Here is a 17,154-nt window from a genome sequence, read left to right as displayed (position 1 = left end):
TTCTGTACCACATCCCTCTGCTGAGGCTTGTCTCAAGTTTAGGTCATGATTAGATGGGGGTCATATGTAGGTTTGGGAAGAAGGCTGCAGGGGCAGATGCCCTTCTCATCGCGCCGTATCGAGGGCACACCTCTCACTGTGGTGTGGACCTTGCTCCCCTGGCTGAGACGTGCTTCTCAGGCTTCCCACTGTAGTTAACTCTTTTCCCCTCTTTATGGACTGTCCTCTTCGGAAGGAAGTCACTAAACCCAGCCCACACTTAAAGATGAGCAGTTCCGTTCCACCTCCTGGACGGCAGTGTAGCTCCATAAATTACTTGGAATTCTTCTGCAGAGGAAAGAATTCATTTATTTATGTAGTTATTTTTATCAGCGTGGACTCATGGATATTTAATTTATACCTTGCGTTATAATACAGGGCTACTTGACATATTTTGTTGTTCAGATGGCTCCAGCTTCGGCCATTGGGAGCTCTTTCATTTGGCTACTGTGTCTTTTTCTTTTTTTTTTAATAGAAGTGTTACTTCTTTTTTAAAAAAAAATTATTTATTTATTATTTGTTTACTTATTTATTTTCGCTGCACCAGCTCTTAGTTGCAGCATGGGGGATCCTCACTGCAGCATGTGGACTTCTTAGTTGCGGTATGCATGTGGGATCCAGTTCCCCGACCAGGGATCGAACCTGGGCCCCCTGCATTGGGAGCACGGAGTCTTACCCACCGGACCACCAGGGAAGTCCCACCTGTGTCCTTTTGACACGTACCCATCCATATGGATGATGATGGTGGTGGCGATGGTGATTTGACCACTGTCTTGCTTCCTGGCACCAGAAGGTGTTTCAGGCTCATTCTGTATGTTTCCTGCTCCAGTCCTAGAATCTGCCGTTCCTCCCAAGTGCCCTGGAAGAGTGGTCTTAGAAACCAACATCTGGGTGCTGGGTGTGCTCATTGCCACTGGGGAGTAGTTCCTTCTGAGCTCTCTCAGAGGAAAGAACAAGGAGATACATGTGTGTACCAATCTATAAATGCTTCTATGTGTAACCACCTGAATCTGTATTAAGCGAAACGTGAGTTCCTACTGACCTCCCCAATCCTAATCCATTACCAGGGGGATCATTCTCTCCTCTCCTTGCTTTTCTGTGACCTCCCACGCAGACAGTGAGAAGCCTGGCTTCCACTTTCTGCCGTCTGTGTATTTAATTGCTCAATTCCAGGGCACCTGTCTAGTGGTTTCTAGATTGTTGACCTGCACCCCACAGTGGAAAGCAGCTTTATCAACTAGAGAACCGTGCTTGCGTGAAGTTCTTTTGCCTTTTGTCTTTCAGACTCTGCTCATTCCCACAGTTACATAGGTCAGCACTTTATTCCCCCACCTCCTCCAGTGGGGTTGTTTCTAACGTTTTTAATACAATTAGACTCTTTTGTCACATTCTGCATTCTCTCCTGGGATCCCACATCTCCTGAATGAACTTCTGAGCTTTATTTTAAAAATTTGCATACACTAAGCTTCACTCTTTGTGCTGTAGAGTTCCATTACAGTGTCATACAGAACAGTTTTGCAACTTTTTAAAAAAATCCTCTGTGCCTTTCACCTATTCAATCCTGCCCCTCCCTGGAGCCCCTGGCAACCACTGATCTGTTTACCATCTCCATAGTTTTAAGTTTTCCAGAATATCATATCATTGGAATTATACAGTGTGTAGATTTTTCGGACTGGCTTCTTTCACTTAACCACATGCATTTAAGATTTAGCTGTATCTTTTTTTTTTTTTTTTTTTGCGGTACGCGGGCCTCTCACTGCTGTGGCCTCTCCCGTTGCGGAGCACAGGCTCCGGACGCGCAGGCGCAGCGGCCATGGCTCACGGGCGCAGCCGCTCCGCGGCACGTGGGATCTTCCCAGACCGGGGCACGAACCCGCGTCCCCTGCATCGGCAGGCGGGCTCTCAACCACTGCGCCACCAGGGAAGCCCCTAGCTGTATCTTTTTTATGACTTGATAGCACTTTTCCTTTTTAATCACTAGATAATCCACTGTATGGATGTCCTGGCTTTGTTTATCTGTTCACCTATTGAAGGGCTTCTTGGTTGCTTCCAGCTTTTGGTGAATATGGACAAAACTGCTGCAAACCCTTGTGTGTAGGCTGTGGTGTGGGCATAAGTTTTCAGATCGGCTGTGTGAATACCAAGGGGTACAGTTGTTGGATCATACGGTAAAACATCTTTTAGTTTAGAAAGAGACTGCCAGACTGTCTTCCTAAGTGGCTGTACCATTTTTGCCTTCCTCCCAGCAATGATGAGAGTTCTCTGTTGTTGCTCTGCATCTTTGCCAGAAGTTGGGTTTGTCAGTGTTTTGGATTCTATCCACGCTAATAGGTGTGTAGTGGGATCTCATTGTTCTAGCCTTGAATGTTTACTTGCTCAAAATGTCCTATACTTTCCAAATTCTTGGTTTGATAGGTCCCATGTGTCTGCTTCAAACCACATTAGTACCAGTGTGTCTGTGTGTGTGTGTTTTTTTTTTTGCCCAGGGCTTTAGTTGTAAGAAAATCACAGGCCACTGGGACTTCCCTGGTGGTGCAGTGGTTAAGAATCCGCCTGCCAACGCAAGGGACACGGGTTCGAGCCCTGGTCCGGGAAGATCCCACATGCCACGGAGCAGCTAAGCCCGTGTGCCACAACTACTGAGCCTGCACTCTAGAGCCCCCGAGCCACAACTACTGAGCCCGCGTGCCACAACTACTGAAGCTTGCGTGCCTAGAGCCCGTGCTCCGCAACAAGAGAAGCCACCACAGTGAGAAGCCTGCGCACCACAACGAAGAGTAGCCCCCGCTCGCCGCAACTAGAGAAAGCCCAAGTGCAGCAATGAAGACCCGACACAGCCAAAAATAAATAAGTTAATTTAAAAAATGGTAATGCTTAAAAAAAAAACAAAAAACGAAGGAAAATCACAGGCCACAGACCACTTCTCAGAGCTGCCCTCCTTGATTTTGCTATTGGAAGGACAAAAGTCACAACTTCTCACCCATGCCTTCTCCACAACCTGATGGACAAATGGGACCGCATGTCCCATTCCCCTCATGGTCCGCGCAGCCGACACCAACAAGCCCAGGACACCTGTCTGGGAGCAAGAACCATCCACTTTTAAAAAAATTTTATTGAAGTAGAGTTGACTTACAATGTTGTGTTAATTTTTGCTGTACAGCAAAGTGATTCAGTCATACCTGTATATATATATATATATGTATGTACCTTTTCATATTCTTTTCCATGGTGGTTTATCACAGGATGTTGAATATTGTTCCATGCGCTCTACAGCAGGACCTCGTGGTTTATCCGTTCTCTATGTAATATCGATAGCTTGCATCTGCTGATCCCAAACTCCCGATACTTCTGCCCCCGCAGCCCCTCCCCCTTGGCAATCTCAAGTCTGAAGAACCATCCACTTTTAAACTGTTTGATCTCCAAGCAGTTGCTATGTGCATTCTACCTTCACAGGCCTAGTTCTATCTGACGTAATTCTATCAGGGGAACGGAGAACCTGCATGCACGGCTTTCCTGGTGCTGTTGGAAATTCTGCTCATCTGGGTCCAACAAGGCCAGATCTGATAACTCTTATGAAACTAGCCAGATCACCTCTTGGTAACAGAGATTTTTATCTGGAACACGAGGCCCTTGTTCTTTTCACCAAAATCTCTTCACCCTGCCTCCGTGCTTTTGTTCCCTATTGTCAAAGATTCCCCTCACAGAAAAGAGATTTGTGTCTGTTTCTCCCTGTCAGTCTCTGACCACAAATCTCGGCCTCGTGAACCCACTCGGGACTGTCTGCTCTGCAGCACATCTGAGCACCGAAGCCAGAGTCAGGGAGACCGTGAGGATGGATGGTCAGGACTGTTCCGTTTGTGGCAGGTAGTGGGAATGCAAGGATGGCTCCGCTGGCTTGTGGACCAACATGGGAGCCAGTCTCTGGAATGCTCGGGGGTGCTGACAGTTTGGGGGAAACCCACCATCGCCATCCACTCTGCTTAATGGCCTCAGAGGCCCGTGGGTCGTTTGGATGAGTCTCACATGCTGGCCTGGGAGCTCTTCACGGGAGAGTGTCCGCCCTCGAGAGCCATGACTGTTCAGAGGAAGATAACTGTAAATCTCCTTCTCTTTCATGGTCGGGGGTGGGTTATTAATCAAATATTCTGGTGGATAGGGATCCCTGTTTTAGCATACTGGAAGATTTTGTGATTTTTGCATGATTCACTCATAACGAGATAATGAACACTGAAACACTGAATGCAGATCCATGCCAGAGGTGCTGTTGTATCCAAACAGGTGCTGTCTATCCTGGTAGGTGGCTCCCAAGCCCACAGCCACCCACCCACCCCATTGTCTGTGATAACAGGGCAGTGAGTTACCCCCTCCTATGCACCCTGTGACCCCGAGTGCCAGAGGTGGAGTGGAGCGCCTGGTTCTCACAGTCACGTGAGCATTTACGTGGCCCAGGCAGGTTGTGTGGTTGCTGTGGACAGGTGTCAGTCGGTGAGCTGGGATGATCGGAGAGCCTTAACCTACAAGACATTTTGGACTCACCTTCACCGTCCTTTCATCTTACAAAGAAGGCACAGATGATCCACTGGGGTAGAGCAGAAAACACCAAACGATCTATCTCCCCATTTAAAAACATTTTGTCTATGTGTATTCTGTAATTTATTTAATATATGAGTGCCATAGGGCGTGTATTTTTTATTTAAAAATTTTATTAAGGTATAATCGACGTACGATTAAAATTCAATTTTTGTAAGGCCTTGTTGAAACATACCATTAAATTCACCCATTTAGAGTGTGCAATTCAGTGGTCTTTAAAAACATATTCACAGGGTTGTGCACCATCACCACTGTCTAATTTTAGAACATTCTCATCACATCAAAAAGAACCCCAGTACCCACTAGCAGTGACCCCCCTTTTCCTCCCACTCCCCACACCCCCCAGCCCCTGGCAACCACTCATCTACTTCCTGTCTCTTTGGGTTTGCCTGTTCTGGACACTTTGTAGAAATGGAATCACACAATATGTGCCCTTTTGTGTCTCGTTTCTTTCACTCAACGTAATGTTTTCAGGGTTCATCCGTGTTGCGGCATGTGTCGGCGCTTCGTCCCTTTTGACGGCCGGGTAATATTCCACTGTATCTACTCCTTTTGTTTATCAGCTCATCAGTTGATGGACACTTGGAGTTGTTTCCACTTTTTGCCTGTTGTGACAATGCTGCTGTGATTATTCTTGTACAAATTGTGTGGACGTATGCTTTCCTGTCTCCCGGGTATATACCTGGCAGGGGGCAGGGAATTGCTGGGTCGTATAGTAGCTCCATGTTCAACCCTTTGAGGGGCTGCCAGATAGTTTTCCAAAGAAGCTGCACCATTTTACACCCCACCAGCAGTGGATGAGGGTTCCAGTTTCTCCACAACCTCATCAACATTTACTATTATCTTTTTTGTTTTTATTATAACCACCTTAGTGAGTATAAAGTCATATCTCATTGTGGCTTTATTTGCATTTCCCTAATGACCAGTGATATTGGCTGGTTATTCTTTTCATGCGCTTATTAGCCATTTGTATATCTTTGGGGAAATGACTACTTGATCCTTTGCCCATATTTTGATATTATTGCCCGTATTTGTCTATTCTTGTTGAGTTGTAAGAGTTCTTTAGATATTCTGGGTACAGGTTCCTTATCAGATATATGATTTGCACATATTGTCTCCCAGTCTGTGGGTTGTCTTTCCACTTTCTTGATAGTGTACTTCAATGCGGAAAAGTTTGTAATTTTGGTAACGTCGAATGGATCTATTTTTTCTTTTGTTGTTTGTTCTTTGGGTGTCATATCTAAAAAAATTGCCTAACCCAAGGTCACAAGGATTTAATCCTGAGTTCTCGTCTATGAGTTTTATAGTTTTAGCTTTTACATTTAGGTCTGTGATTCATTTTGATAAGTTTTGTATATGGTGTGAGGTAGAGCTCTGACTTCATTCCTTTGCATGTGGAAATCCAGTGGGCCCAGCACCACTTGTTTAAAAGACTGTTCTTTTTCCCATGGTCGTGTATGACTTATAAATAAAGGGATAAATCCGTATGGAGGACATAGCACCATTTTCCTTGGTTTGCTTGTTTATGGATCACATACGTGATAAAGTGGGAGAGCTGTGCCCTGGGTCCTTGTATCTCAGACTTGATGTCTATGAGTTACCTGGCAATCTTGTTAAAAGTCCGTTCTGATTGTGTAGACCTGGAGTGGGACCAGAGATTTTGTGTTTCTAACCAGTTCCTGGTCATGCCCACGTGCTGCTACCCATGGAGCACATTTGAATTAGCAGGTGTTTAGAGCAGAGGGTCTCAAACTCAGCTGCACGTTAAAAACCACTTTGGGAAGTTGTACACTTCCTAATACTTGGGTCATGCACCACACCGATTCAATTAGTGTCTGGGGGTTGGGAGCACGTGATGTCACCGTGCAGTCAAGTATGTGAAGCTGTCCTCTAGCAAAGTGCACCCCTTGGACCTCCAGGGTCACTCTCAGAGATGCAGATTCTCAGCCCTCCAGTCCTGTGGAAGCGTTTCTGGGAATGGAGCCAGTGTGCTTTGCATTAACCAGCTCTTTGGGTGATTCCCACACATGCCAAAGTCTGAGAACTGCTGTTCTAGGTAATGAGGAAGGAATCCCCGAATCCTGCCTTTCCTCTCGCGGGTCCTTGGGAATTTTGAGGTGTGGCTGAGGTCCCTGTGGGGTTCAAGGCTTCTGTCAATGTCACCGGCTGAGCCCAGACTCGAACTTGAAGGTTCCGGCCCCAAGGCCAGGCTTTTCCCACCTGTGTCGTTTTGCATGAGGCAAATGGGTACAGGGAATGGGGTGGGTGAAATCTCTCCATTAGGAATAATTCAGTAATGGGTCTTATATTCAGCAATGGGTTAATTATTTACAAAGATAAATTGAGTGCACTGTTTGTGCTCCCTCGGACAACCTTGAGATCAAATATTAATCTTGTGTTGCTTTGTTCAACTCATTTTTATCCGTCTGTGTGCATGTATGCATCTCTGTCTGTGTATCCATCTATCTGCCCTTCCTTTACCCATCCCTCCCTCCTTCCCTCCCTCCCTCTCTCTCCCTCCCTCACATCTACCCACCCACACGTCCACCTACCTATCTACCTGTCTGTGTATCCATCTGTCTTATAATAGCTCGAGGAGATATGCCTGGTTCCCCCTGCCCCGGGACAGCCACCATCCCCAGCACAGGGCAGAGCACTTAGTAGGCCCGTGAATGCATATTTCACTTGGTCTGCATCCTGGGGGCACCAAGACCATCTCTTGCTGAGAAAAGAAAGACAGTCACGAGGGGCTGTGCCTGTCCAGGGGGAGGGGGAGGGGGAGGGGGAGGGGGAGAATAAGCATTGGCTTCACAGTTTATTTTAGAATCACTTTTATGATTATAATATAATAAAGGCTTTTAAAAATACAGGAAAAAAACCGTAATGAAGAAAATAAAGCCCATCTCTAGCTGAATCCCCTGAACAGACTCTGACTGTGGGCTGGGCACTGTTCCAGCATCAGACGTTGACATTCGATCCTCACAGAGCCCCACGGAGTGCAGGTCCTGCTTTTACCCTGACCATATAGGTGTGGAAACAGGCCCAGAGAGTTTGGGACACCTGCTGGAGGCCACCCAGCCTTTCGGGAGCAGAGCTGGGCTGTGCCGGCTCTGCGGGAGTTTCTCACCAGGCTCTGGTCCCCGGGTCCTTCTGAGGCCCCCGGATGCACCCCTGCACCCAGGCTGGTATGCACTCCCAGCTGCAGGGGTCGGCGGCTGTCCTGTGCCTGCACAGTCTCCTGCCCGGGTCTCCCCCGACACCCAGACAGACCGCAAGCCGTGGAGCTGGCGCCCTGTTGCTGTGCTCGTAGGCGCCTCCCTCCACGTGCCCACCTGAAAACCTTCCCTTCGAAGCACGACCTGGTCATTCCCGGAGCCAATGCCAGCAGCCAGTCTCTAGGTTGGAGGCAGTTCTGCCTTCAGAGTCATCTCCAAAGATGAGAGACCTCGGTCCCCTGATGAGGTTATATTTGCGGAGGTTCCTGTGTATTTTTTTTTAACTTAGAAAATTTCGAAATGCAAAACCAGAAAAAATTCCAAAGCACTACGGTGCCGTGGAACTGCCGCTCCCAAGTGCATTGGAGGAGGGGTCCCGTGGGACCCGGTTGTACGGGCGGTACGGCAGCTGACTGACGAGCATCTTCTTGGTGGTCCCATCCGCCCATGTGGGGTCTCAATGGACGCCCCCTTCCTGAACCTTCCTGAACGTGAGGTCTAAGCTGGGGGGCCCCCTGACCTCGCCAGCATGGGTCGTGGCCGGGTGTGAACGTGGCAGGTCTGCAGTGTCATTCAAGGAGGGTCTCTGGAACCCTCGAGATGCTGCCACGTGCCACTCGATGTGCCTGGATGGCGTCCATGGGCTGGAGGTCCCAGCTCGTACAGGAGACGGCACAGCCACCGACGGGTGTCTAGTTCTCTCCACCTGCTTACGTGCCCGGTGCTGTCTGCGCAGCCGGGCCACAGGGGTCTGTGATTTGGAATTTTACCATTTGCCAATGCCTCCCTCTGAGACAGTGTCCTCATTGTAAAATGACCTTGACGCTGTCAGCTATGAAAATCGTGCCGTATAAACAGCAGCAAAATCTCCTTTGGACCGCCTAGCTTTTCCGTTGGCCACGTGCAGACAGCCAAATAAGAAAGAAAAGCCCGAATCGTTTGGAAGGTTGACCTTGCCCTAGGTGCCATCATCCCGAATGCCAGCGCAAACCTGAGGAGCTGCTCTAAGAGACTTGGCTTTGGAGGGTAGTTGCTGGCAGCTCCCGACGGCCCCGTCCTTTACGCCCTTCCCAGATCACCCCTCGCCCACCGCCCTCCTGTGATGTCTTTTCCCTGCAAGGAACCCAGACCCTCAGACGCTGCTGTCTCTCTCTGAGTGTGCTTCTCTCTGCACGTCTGCCCCGTTTCCACATCTCTACCCCCGTTTCCCAGATGGTCTGGATTCCCAAACACCCCTCACCACATCACGCTCTCCTTGCCTTGCGCGTGATTTCTATGAGGGCACATTCCCACTGTCACCAGCGTCCCCTAGCTGTCCCAGAAAACACTTATTTTTATTTTTTATTAATTAATTTTATTATTTAGGCTGCGCCGGGTCTTCGTTGCAGCACGTGGGCTTCTCCAGTTGTGGCGTGTGGGTTCTAGAGCATGCGGGCTCAGTAGTTGCGGCATGCAAACTCTTAGTTGCGGTATGTGGGATCTTAGTTTCCCGACCAGGGGTCGAATCCGGGCCCCCTGCATTGGGAGCACAGAGTCTTAACCACTGGACTACTGGGGAAGTCCCAAAACTCCTAATTTTCAAAAACCCCCGCGTGAGAAGGTGCCTCTCGTAGGTCCGCAGCAGGGATGTGTCAGTGGCATTCGTGACCATCATACCACTTCCCTCGGGAGAGAATGCATAAGTTTCACTTTACACATGCTCTAGGGCGCGTCTACACGCTACAGATGAGTTTCAAGGAGCGGGATAAGCCCACGAGACTCACCACAAAAAATCAAGGTACAGAGGGATTCCAATGGTGAATTTTAAGAGCCCTCCAAACAATACCCATTTATGGATAAATAAATGTTGTAACTGAAAATAGATGGGAGTCGTCAATCTAGATTTGTGATGAAGTTGCCTTTTCTGGGGATGGAGGGTGATGTGATGATGTGTCAGTGACAGGCGGTTAGAAGGGCATTCCACCCCATGGAAGATGCCCCAGTCCTTTTACTCTCAAAACGTGCTTGAGGACAGAATGATTCCTTATTAACTATTAGCGTTTTGGGCCACGGGAACATGCACGTTGTCGTGTTACTCTTTGCGCTTTTCTGTAACGTAAGAGCCTTTCAAATTAACCACATCAGAGTCATGCACTCTGCTTGGCGGTGGCGATGGCGGGCACGTGAGGGTCACTGAGGAGAGACGTCTGTTGACAGAGACTGACATCCTCGGCCATGGCCACCTGCAGACTGGTCCACCTGCACGGGGTGTGGGAGCCCCTTCCTGACCCTCGTCACCGCAGAGGCGGGCTTCAGCCTTTGGTCCCCTGGGCTTCTGCCCCACTTTGTATGTTGGTCCTTCCTTGCGTTGGTCCGGTCCCATCATGATGACTGTTGGGGTCTCTCTGCTCTCCCAGATGGAGACCCCTGCAGGGCACGACCCTATGTCTTGCTCACTTGTTTCCCCGCATCTCAGTCCCTGGCATCTACCAAGATACCCGTAGATGCTGTGAAGTTGAAATGAAGAAAGGCGGGCATCTGCCTTTCCAGTCTTTAGCTGCAGCCCTGACTGACCCCTCCTCCTACAGGGCAGCGTCGGCTGGGGCTGCGGGATTCTGTGTACCGAGGGCAGAGGCAGTCGGGGCAGCTTCTCAAATTCAGAGCCCACAAGGCGATGATGTGCAACCCTGCCTCTGCCCCCGTTTTGATTTGCCCGTGACCCCGAGAGTCACCGCCATCGTCACTAGGGTTGCCAGAGCCATGCTAAGTGCACGGACGTTTGGGGTCGGCAGGTGGGTGGGAGCCGTGATGCCCTGGCGGGTCAGTTTGTCAAGCTCACTTTGGGACGTTTGAACTTGGTTAACGGGGTCATGTGACTTGGCAGCTTTGCCCCAAGTGCCGGTTCTGACGTGCATGTGTTTGGGTCCCTAGAGACTCCCCTGACCTTAGCCGCGCAGCTGGACGACCCCGTGGAGGTGATCAAAGCTCTCCGAAACGGCGGGGCCCACCTGGACTTCCGCGCCAAAGACGGGATGACGGCCCTGCACAAAGCCGCCCGCGCCAGGAGCCTGCTGGCTCTGAAGGTACAGGCGGGGCCCGTCTCACACGGTGACGCCCCCTCCTCTGATCCCCTGGGTAGGCCCTGCCCCACTCCCCATCCCACGACAGCCACCTGCGGTGACCCCAAATTGTGTCCGACTAGAGCTCAGAAGTGTGGTCTGGCCCTCCTGCCGCCCCGCCCTTGGTGTGGTTGCTTTTATTATAGAATCTGCGGCTCACAGAAAGTTATCTTTCCCCTTCTGATTCCGCCAAAGGGTTCGTATTTTCAGCTCAAACCCACCTCCCTCCACGGGAGGGCGCTGCAAAGCCAGCCCTCCGCCACCGAGCCAGCCTCGCTGCTGCCAGAGCCCCCCAGACACTGGACGCTGATGCCGACGGAGGGGGGAGGGCGGACCTCACCCCCGTTTTCCTCCCCGCACTGTTCTTCGAGCATGCTCTACTGGCCCTGGCTCTGTGCCTGCGGGCACAGGGCGCATGCCCCCAGCCCATGCTCTATCAGGGCCCTGGCGCGGAGGGGAGGGGACCCACAGCTGTGGGGTGACGACCCCCAAGATGGTGCTTTTCTGTAAAGCAGACTTCTTAACTGCACAGAAGCTGCACACCCGTCATCTGGCTTCCTCGGAATAAGTGACAATGCTTGCTCGTTTCGCCAGCTGCAGGACGTGCACGGAGATGGGTTACACTGGACTTTTAGGTTCACACCTTTTTCCTGCAAATGTCACCTTCCCCTCGTCGCTGGTCCACAGGGCCCAGCCGGGCTCAAGCAGGTAGTGCCCAGCGGGCCGCGTGTGCAGAAGGCCTCCCCGTCTCCCAGATGTGTAAGCACGTGTGCGCGCCTGGCACCAAGTGCTCCTTTAGGGCCAGAAACCTCGTCGTCTAAGCTGGAGCCTCCTTAATTCCGGGAGGCCAGGAGAAGCTCGGGAACCGAGGACTCCGTCGCCCTGGCCCAGGGGAGCGTGACCTTCCTCTTCCTTCTTGATCGATTCACTCCTGTGAAGGGGCGTGTGAGACCAGTGACCACACGTTGGTGTTTTTTTCAGACCCTGTTGGAGCTTGGAGCATCCCCGGATTACAAGGACAGCTACGGTCTCACGCCGCTGTATCACACTGCGGTGGTCGGGGGCGACCCCTGCTGCTGCGAGCTGCTGCTGCACGAGCACGCGGCCGTGAGCTGCAAGGACGAGAACGGCTGGCACGAGATCCACCAGGTGCGTGGGGCTCGCCCCTCACCTGCTCTCCCGACGGGCGGGGCTGGGGTGCTGGGTGAATGCCCCCTCCGTGGGAGCCGTGGGCGCCCCGATAGAGCATGCAGGTGCTTTCTGCGCACAGGTGCCCCAGCACAGGGCGCACTTCCCAGATCCCACCTGCAGCAGTGGAGTTGGGGGAATGTCGGCTGTAGTCGTGGCAGAAACAGATCCACCTGGTGGCTCTGATGAAGAGCCTTTAGTGGACCGAGGGCAAGGAGAGGAGACACTGTGTCCCTGGAAGCGGGGACAGCGGGCCGAGGAGGAGGGCACCCAGCGGGAGCCGTGTCGCGGAGGGATGCGGGGAAGAAGTGCCACGGCTGCTCCATCCTCCCGCCCTCCCATTGGCTGAGCCCCGCCAGAGCGGGCCAATCACGGAGCCTAGTGGTGCAGGCCTGGAGGTCAGGGTCTCCGGGTGGAGAAGGGTGGACAGTGGGTTGGGGAAAGCAGAGGGGGAATATCCGCACAGGAGGTCAAGGGGAGAGCCCGTCCAGGAGGTCAAGGAAGAGGCTCTGACATTCTCTCGCTCGGCCTTTACGTTGCAGTGAGTTTCACTGCTTGTCAGGCTGCCTGTTTCCCTCCACCGCCGTCACCTTACACACCTGCCCATCTGAGCAGGGTCACGCACCCGCCCGCTGTGGTCAGAGGACCCGGCTGCCCCCCACCCCACCCCCTCCCCTGCCTGGCCTTTCTAATGCTCAGTTCCGGTTCATCAGCGTCCCCGCGGCCTGGAGAAGCATCCAGTTCCCTCCTGTGGTGTGACGGGGCTGTGCTGGGGGAGGGGGGAACTTCTGCGAAGCTGCTCACAGGAGCCCCTCGAGCCCACATCCTGGGCGGGACCTCGGAGGAGCAGTGATGCCTGCCTGCCCGCTGGGCCTCTGTTTGCTCATCTGTAAAGTGGGCATCAGCAGGGCCTCCCACACCTTCGGGCCATAGAGAGGATGGAATGTTAGCAAGACCCAATGTTTTCCAGATAAGTCCAGCCTTCCTGCTTTGGCCTCTTGGCTGAAGCGGTTGCTTCTGCCTGGAGTGTCACATCCTGGGCCCCCAGCTCCCCAGCCAGGGCTGCGCACAACCCCAGAGCCCGCGTTGCTCTGTTTGTCGCCCACAGCGGTGCTGGGCAGTGGATGGCGTCGGTACTGTTGGCTTCTTCCATGCGGGGGGCGGGGGGTGAGCTGCTCAGGTGACACGGGGGACGGAGGGCCCAGCGTGGACCTCGCCAGTGACCAGTTCCAGGTCTCCAGGGCTTCACTGAAGAAGGTGCTGGGAGGAGTTGCCCCTCCCCCAGCAGGGTTGTCACTTGGCATCCGAGCATCAGGCTGGAGGCCGTGGTCCCGGCAGTGGAGCTCCCAGTGGGCACTGCCAGCCTGGACAGATGGGGAGGGCCTGCCCTCGCACACCCAGGCACTGAAGGTGCCCCCTGGGCCTGGAAGAGGCAAAGGAGTAGGGATGTGAGTCTCAAGCTGAGGGTCTCAGTGTCGCACCAGCTTGCATCCTTCCGGAGACATGGAAACAGCGCAGAAGGGCTTGGGTGGAGTGAAGACTCTGCGTCCCCGAGGTTTCCTGCTCGGCAGATCTCAAGTTCTGTGATGCTGTCTTCGTTTGGGTTCAGATTCGTCCTATAAAACCACCGCGTTCCCAGGGGAGGTGTGGACCCTGCGGGGATGCCGCTCAGCCTGAGAGGAGGCACGCGTGCCTCTCGGCGGATGGAAGGGTCAGTTATGCGGGGAGCGAGGCCGCAAGGGCCTGAGAGGCTGGGGGTGGGGGGCAGAGCTGAAGGGCAGGGGCAGAGGCTCAGGACGCCTCCAACACCGGCCACCTCGACTGGAGGCCTTGCCGATTGGGGGGCATCTGCCCCACCCCCAGGAATGGGCCGTGCTCCAGGGATCTGCCTCCTTTAACTCAGCAAAGCAAATGAGTGCTGGAGACCCCACTGGGCCTGGGGCCTAGGCCCATAACTGCTCACGCTTCATGGTGTTCGGGTGCCAGGCGGCCACCATGAGCCACTCAGCCAAAGCCCCGGGCATTGCAGCCACACGGCAGGCCCACGCCCACCCACTGGCACACATGTCACCCGCCAGGCCCGCTCAGCGTCCTGGACACCGAACCCAGCGGTGAACAGAAACACCCAGTCCTGTGGGTCGTACGTCCCCGTGGCGGGGGGTGGGGACAGCGAGACAAATTGATGTGAACAAAGATTACAGACCCACATGTGCTCACACGCACACACACACATCTGTGGCCACATGTGGCGCAGGCCCGGCAGTGCTTCACATCTCCCCGAGATGGTTCACACGGTGACCAGGCTGGGGCAGGACGGGGTTCCCCAAGGTGTGGGCAGTGCTCTGTCCCTCTGCTCGTCTCCGCTCATAGCTGCACTTGGCCGTCAGCTCCGTGGTGACCTTTAAAAGGCCAAGCCCATCGTCACACGTGGACCCATTGAGGGTGTGAAAGGGGAGAGTTTCAGGCTCCGCCAGCGACTCCCAAGGGGGGGGGTCCTAGCTCTGTTGGCGTGAGCAGCCCTGGGGGTCCTCAAGGACCCTGTATTTCCATATGCCAGGCATCTGCTCCTAAGCCCCTCTGTTAAATGTAGGTTCTTCTACTATTCAGGCCTGGTGAGGCCAACCCATCAGGAGGTACCTGCCAGTGAGAATGGTCTGTTACTGACCCCAAGAAGAGGGGCACAGCCCACCACGCACGGCCACGCAGGGAAGGCGGGGGGTTGTGCGCGCAGAGCCGTTGCTGTGGTTTTCGAGGGAGGGAATAGGTGAGGCATGACAAGCAGGCTGAGTGAGCTCAGTGGCCCTGGGGCACGGGGGCCGCCCTGTTGTCTGGCACCTGCCCTGGGTGCTTAGGACAGGGGTGAGGGGCCCTGAGTGTGAGGGCCCCAGAGGGGAGGGCTCAGGTGAGGACTCTGCACGGTGGTTTGTATTTGGAAGCTGTGCTCATGGCTGAGTCCTCTTCCATCTCCGGGAATCAGCTCTTCATGGCAGGGCAGCCCCTTCAGGGGAGCAGCCAGCAAGACCCCTGGTGCTGGAGCATCAGAAACACAGAACACGAGGCAGCGGATGGCGTTCAGCCCAAGTCCAGCTGAGTGACACCTCACGGGGGCGCTCCGTGCCCCGACGACCTTGAGGAGACCTTGGAGAGCTCTTCTTTCCTCCCCTCGCCCCCCTTCCTACCTGTTCTCCCCTCCCCCCTCAACCAGGCTAATGTTTCCCCCCACTCCATGCTGGATTGGCCTCCCGCTGAGTCTGACTCCCTCATCGAATGCACGTGACAGTCGTGGCCATCTCGCTTGTCTCTTGGGACGGCTGCCCTGAGATGGAGGGTGACCGTGCGTGTTGGGGCAGTGGGGGTCACTTTCTTCGGTGCCGGCTCCCTGCCATGATTCCAGCCCCTGACACCCCCTGCGTGGATTCCGAGCATCCAGCACCAGACCTAGCCAACCTCCGGGGTCCCCGCCCCTGGCAGCGCCTTTGGAGCTTGGAAGCCTTCAGCCCAGTTGTCCCATCCTGCTCCGCTATACCGCGTCACCCGTCAGGCTCCATCCACCGCCCTCTAGTGGCGGGTTTCTTTTTCACGCAAGTCCTGCGGAAGCACCTGCGTTATCCAAGCCGCTGTCTCCACCTGCTCTGGCGTGACCGTCAGGAGGGCATCGTGCAGGATGCTCAGCGAGGAACCTCGCACACTGCCGTCCCCCCGCCCCCGGATTATCATCCTCCGTCAGGGCTCACGTTCACCCAGCAAACGCTGTCCTCTCCATCTTTTCACACCCCTCCAGCAGCCCTCGCAGACACCCTCGCTGGTCTCTGAGTTAGCCGGGCCCAGAGAGGGTGAGTGACCAGCCCGAGGCTCCCAGCGCGGCTCCCGGCCAGAAGCCTGCTTCTTTGTCCGGCCTCCAGGGCTCTCAGACAGAAGCCACCCCTCTAATGACAAGGCACTTGTGGAAGAAGGAAGTGGAGGGCAGGTGGGTTTGCATCGCCCAGCTGGACTGATTCTAGCCCTGCTGCCTTGGAGAAGCACCTCGGAGTTCTGGGGTCCACAACTCCCTCTGCATGGCAGCCGACAGCTCCTTCCCAGCCGGCTGGCTCCCCATCCTTCCAGGGCACCTGAGTGCCCGCAACCTGACCTGCTCACAGGTGTTGCAGAAGGCTTGCGTGGCTTTCCGGGGCGTTGCCCGGGGCAGGTGTTTAATTGCAAAGGGAGGTCTTCACATCCAGCCCCCAGGCCCCGCGACTGGGGACGCCCGTCCCCTGAATGCTGACTTTGGACGAGAACTTTTTTGAACTGTCTGCAAACCATCTTTCAACTTGTTATTCAGGTTACTCTAATTTTTTTCATTACAAAAGACATATCTGCTCGACATGAAAGTCTTTAAAACTACGAAGAAACATAAAGAAGGAAGTAAAAAACACCCAAATGCATTCCCAGAACATGGTGAGCCAGATTACAGGGGCTTCACTGAAGTTTTAGTTGCTAAGTACTTTCACATCCACCGGGGCAGTGCCCGGCACCTAGCTCCGACCAAAGAGAGGAGGGGGGTTTGGCTGTCTCAGGACTTGAGGAAGAGTTGCTGTTGAAGCCAAGGTTCCTGAAGAGGACGCCGTCCCCAGTGAGAGGACAGCTGCTTGGTCTCATGTTTCCACACACCTTTGTGAGCAGCTATGCCCACGGGACTGGCCCACATGGGGCATCTCGCTCCCTTCCTCCTTCCCTGAGTCTGTCGATTCCGTTTGGAGGATAAGTGAGATTTCCTTCGCGTGCTGTCAGTAGCGTATATTCTGGGCTGGGATTGCAAAACCCCCTCAACATGGCCTGGGTCACCTGAGCAAGTGGCTTACCCTCTCTGAGCTTCTTTGCTAATCTGTAAAGCTGGCTGAGTAACAATTCATAGAGTTCTCAAGACAGTTAAATGATGCATTGACTATAGTGCCTGGCATCTAGTAAGTGCTCAATAAGTGCTGGCCACGCCCCCATCATCACCATCATGGTCATTATCATCTGGCCACGCCCCCATCACCATC

The 17,154-nt window shown here is 53.7% G+C and overlaps 1 protein-coding gene across 1 annotated transcript in view; it reads left to right on the top strand.

Moving 5' to 3' along the window:
- SHANK2 (SH3 and multiple ankyrin repeat domains 2) overlaps positions 1-17,154 on the top strand; it is a 549,031-nt gene that overhangs the window by 118,605 nt on the left and 413,272 nt on the right. The window contains exons 7-8 of the mRNA XM_029207203.1: positions 10,755-10,906; positions 11,924-12,091. Of these exons, the coding sequence (XP_029063036.1) occupies positions 10,755-10,906; positions 11,924-12,091 (320 nt within the window). The remainder of the gene's footprint in view (positions 1-10,754; positions 10,907-11,923; positions 12,092-17,154) is intronic.

The sequence above is a fragment of the Monodon monoceros genome, unplaced genomic scaffold (genome assembly GCF_005190385.1).
Source record: "Monodon monoceros isolate NGI ecotype Baffin Bay Population unplaced genomic scaffold, NGI_Narwhal_1 Super_Scaffold_7, whole genome shotgun sequence".
Lineage (NCBI taxonomy): Eukaryota > Metazoa > Chordata > Mammalia > Artiodactyla > Monodontidae > Monodon > Monodon monoceros.
The sequence above is the reverse complement of the archived record's forward strand: the minus strand, read 5'-3'. Positions and strand labels throughout refer to the sequence as shown.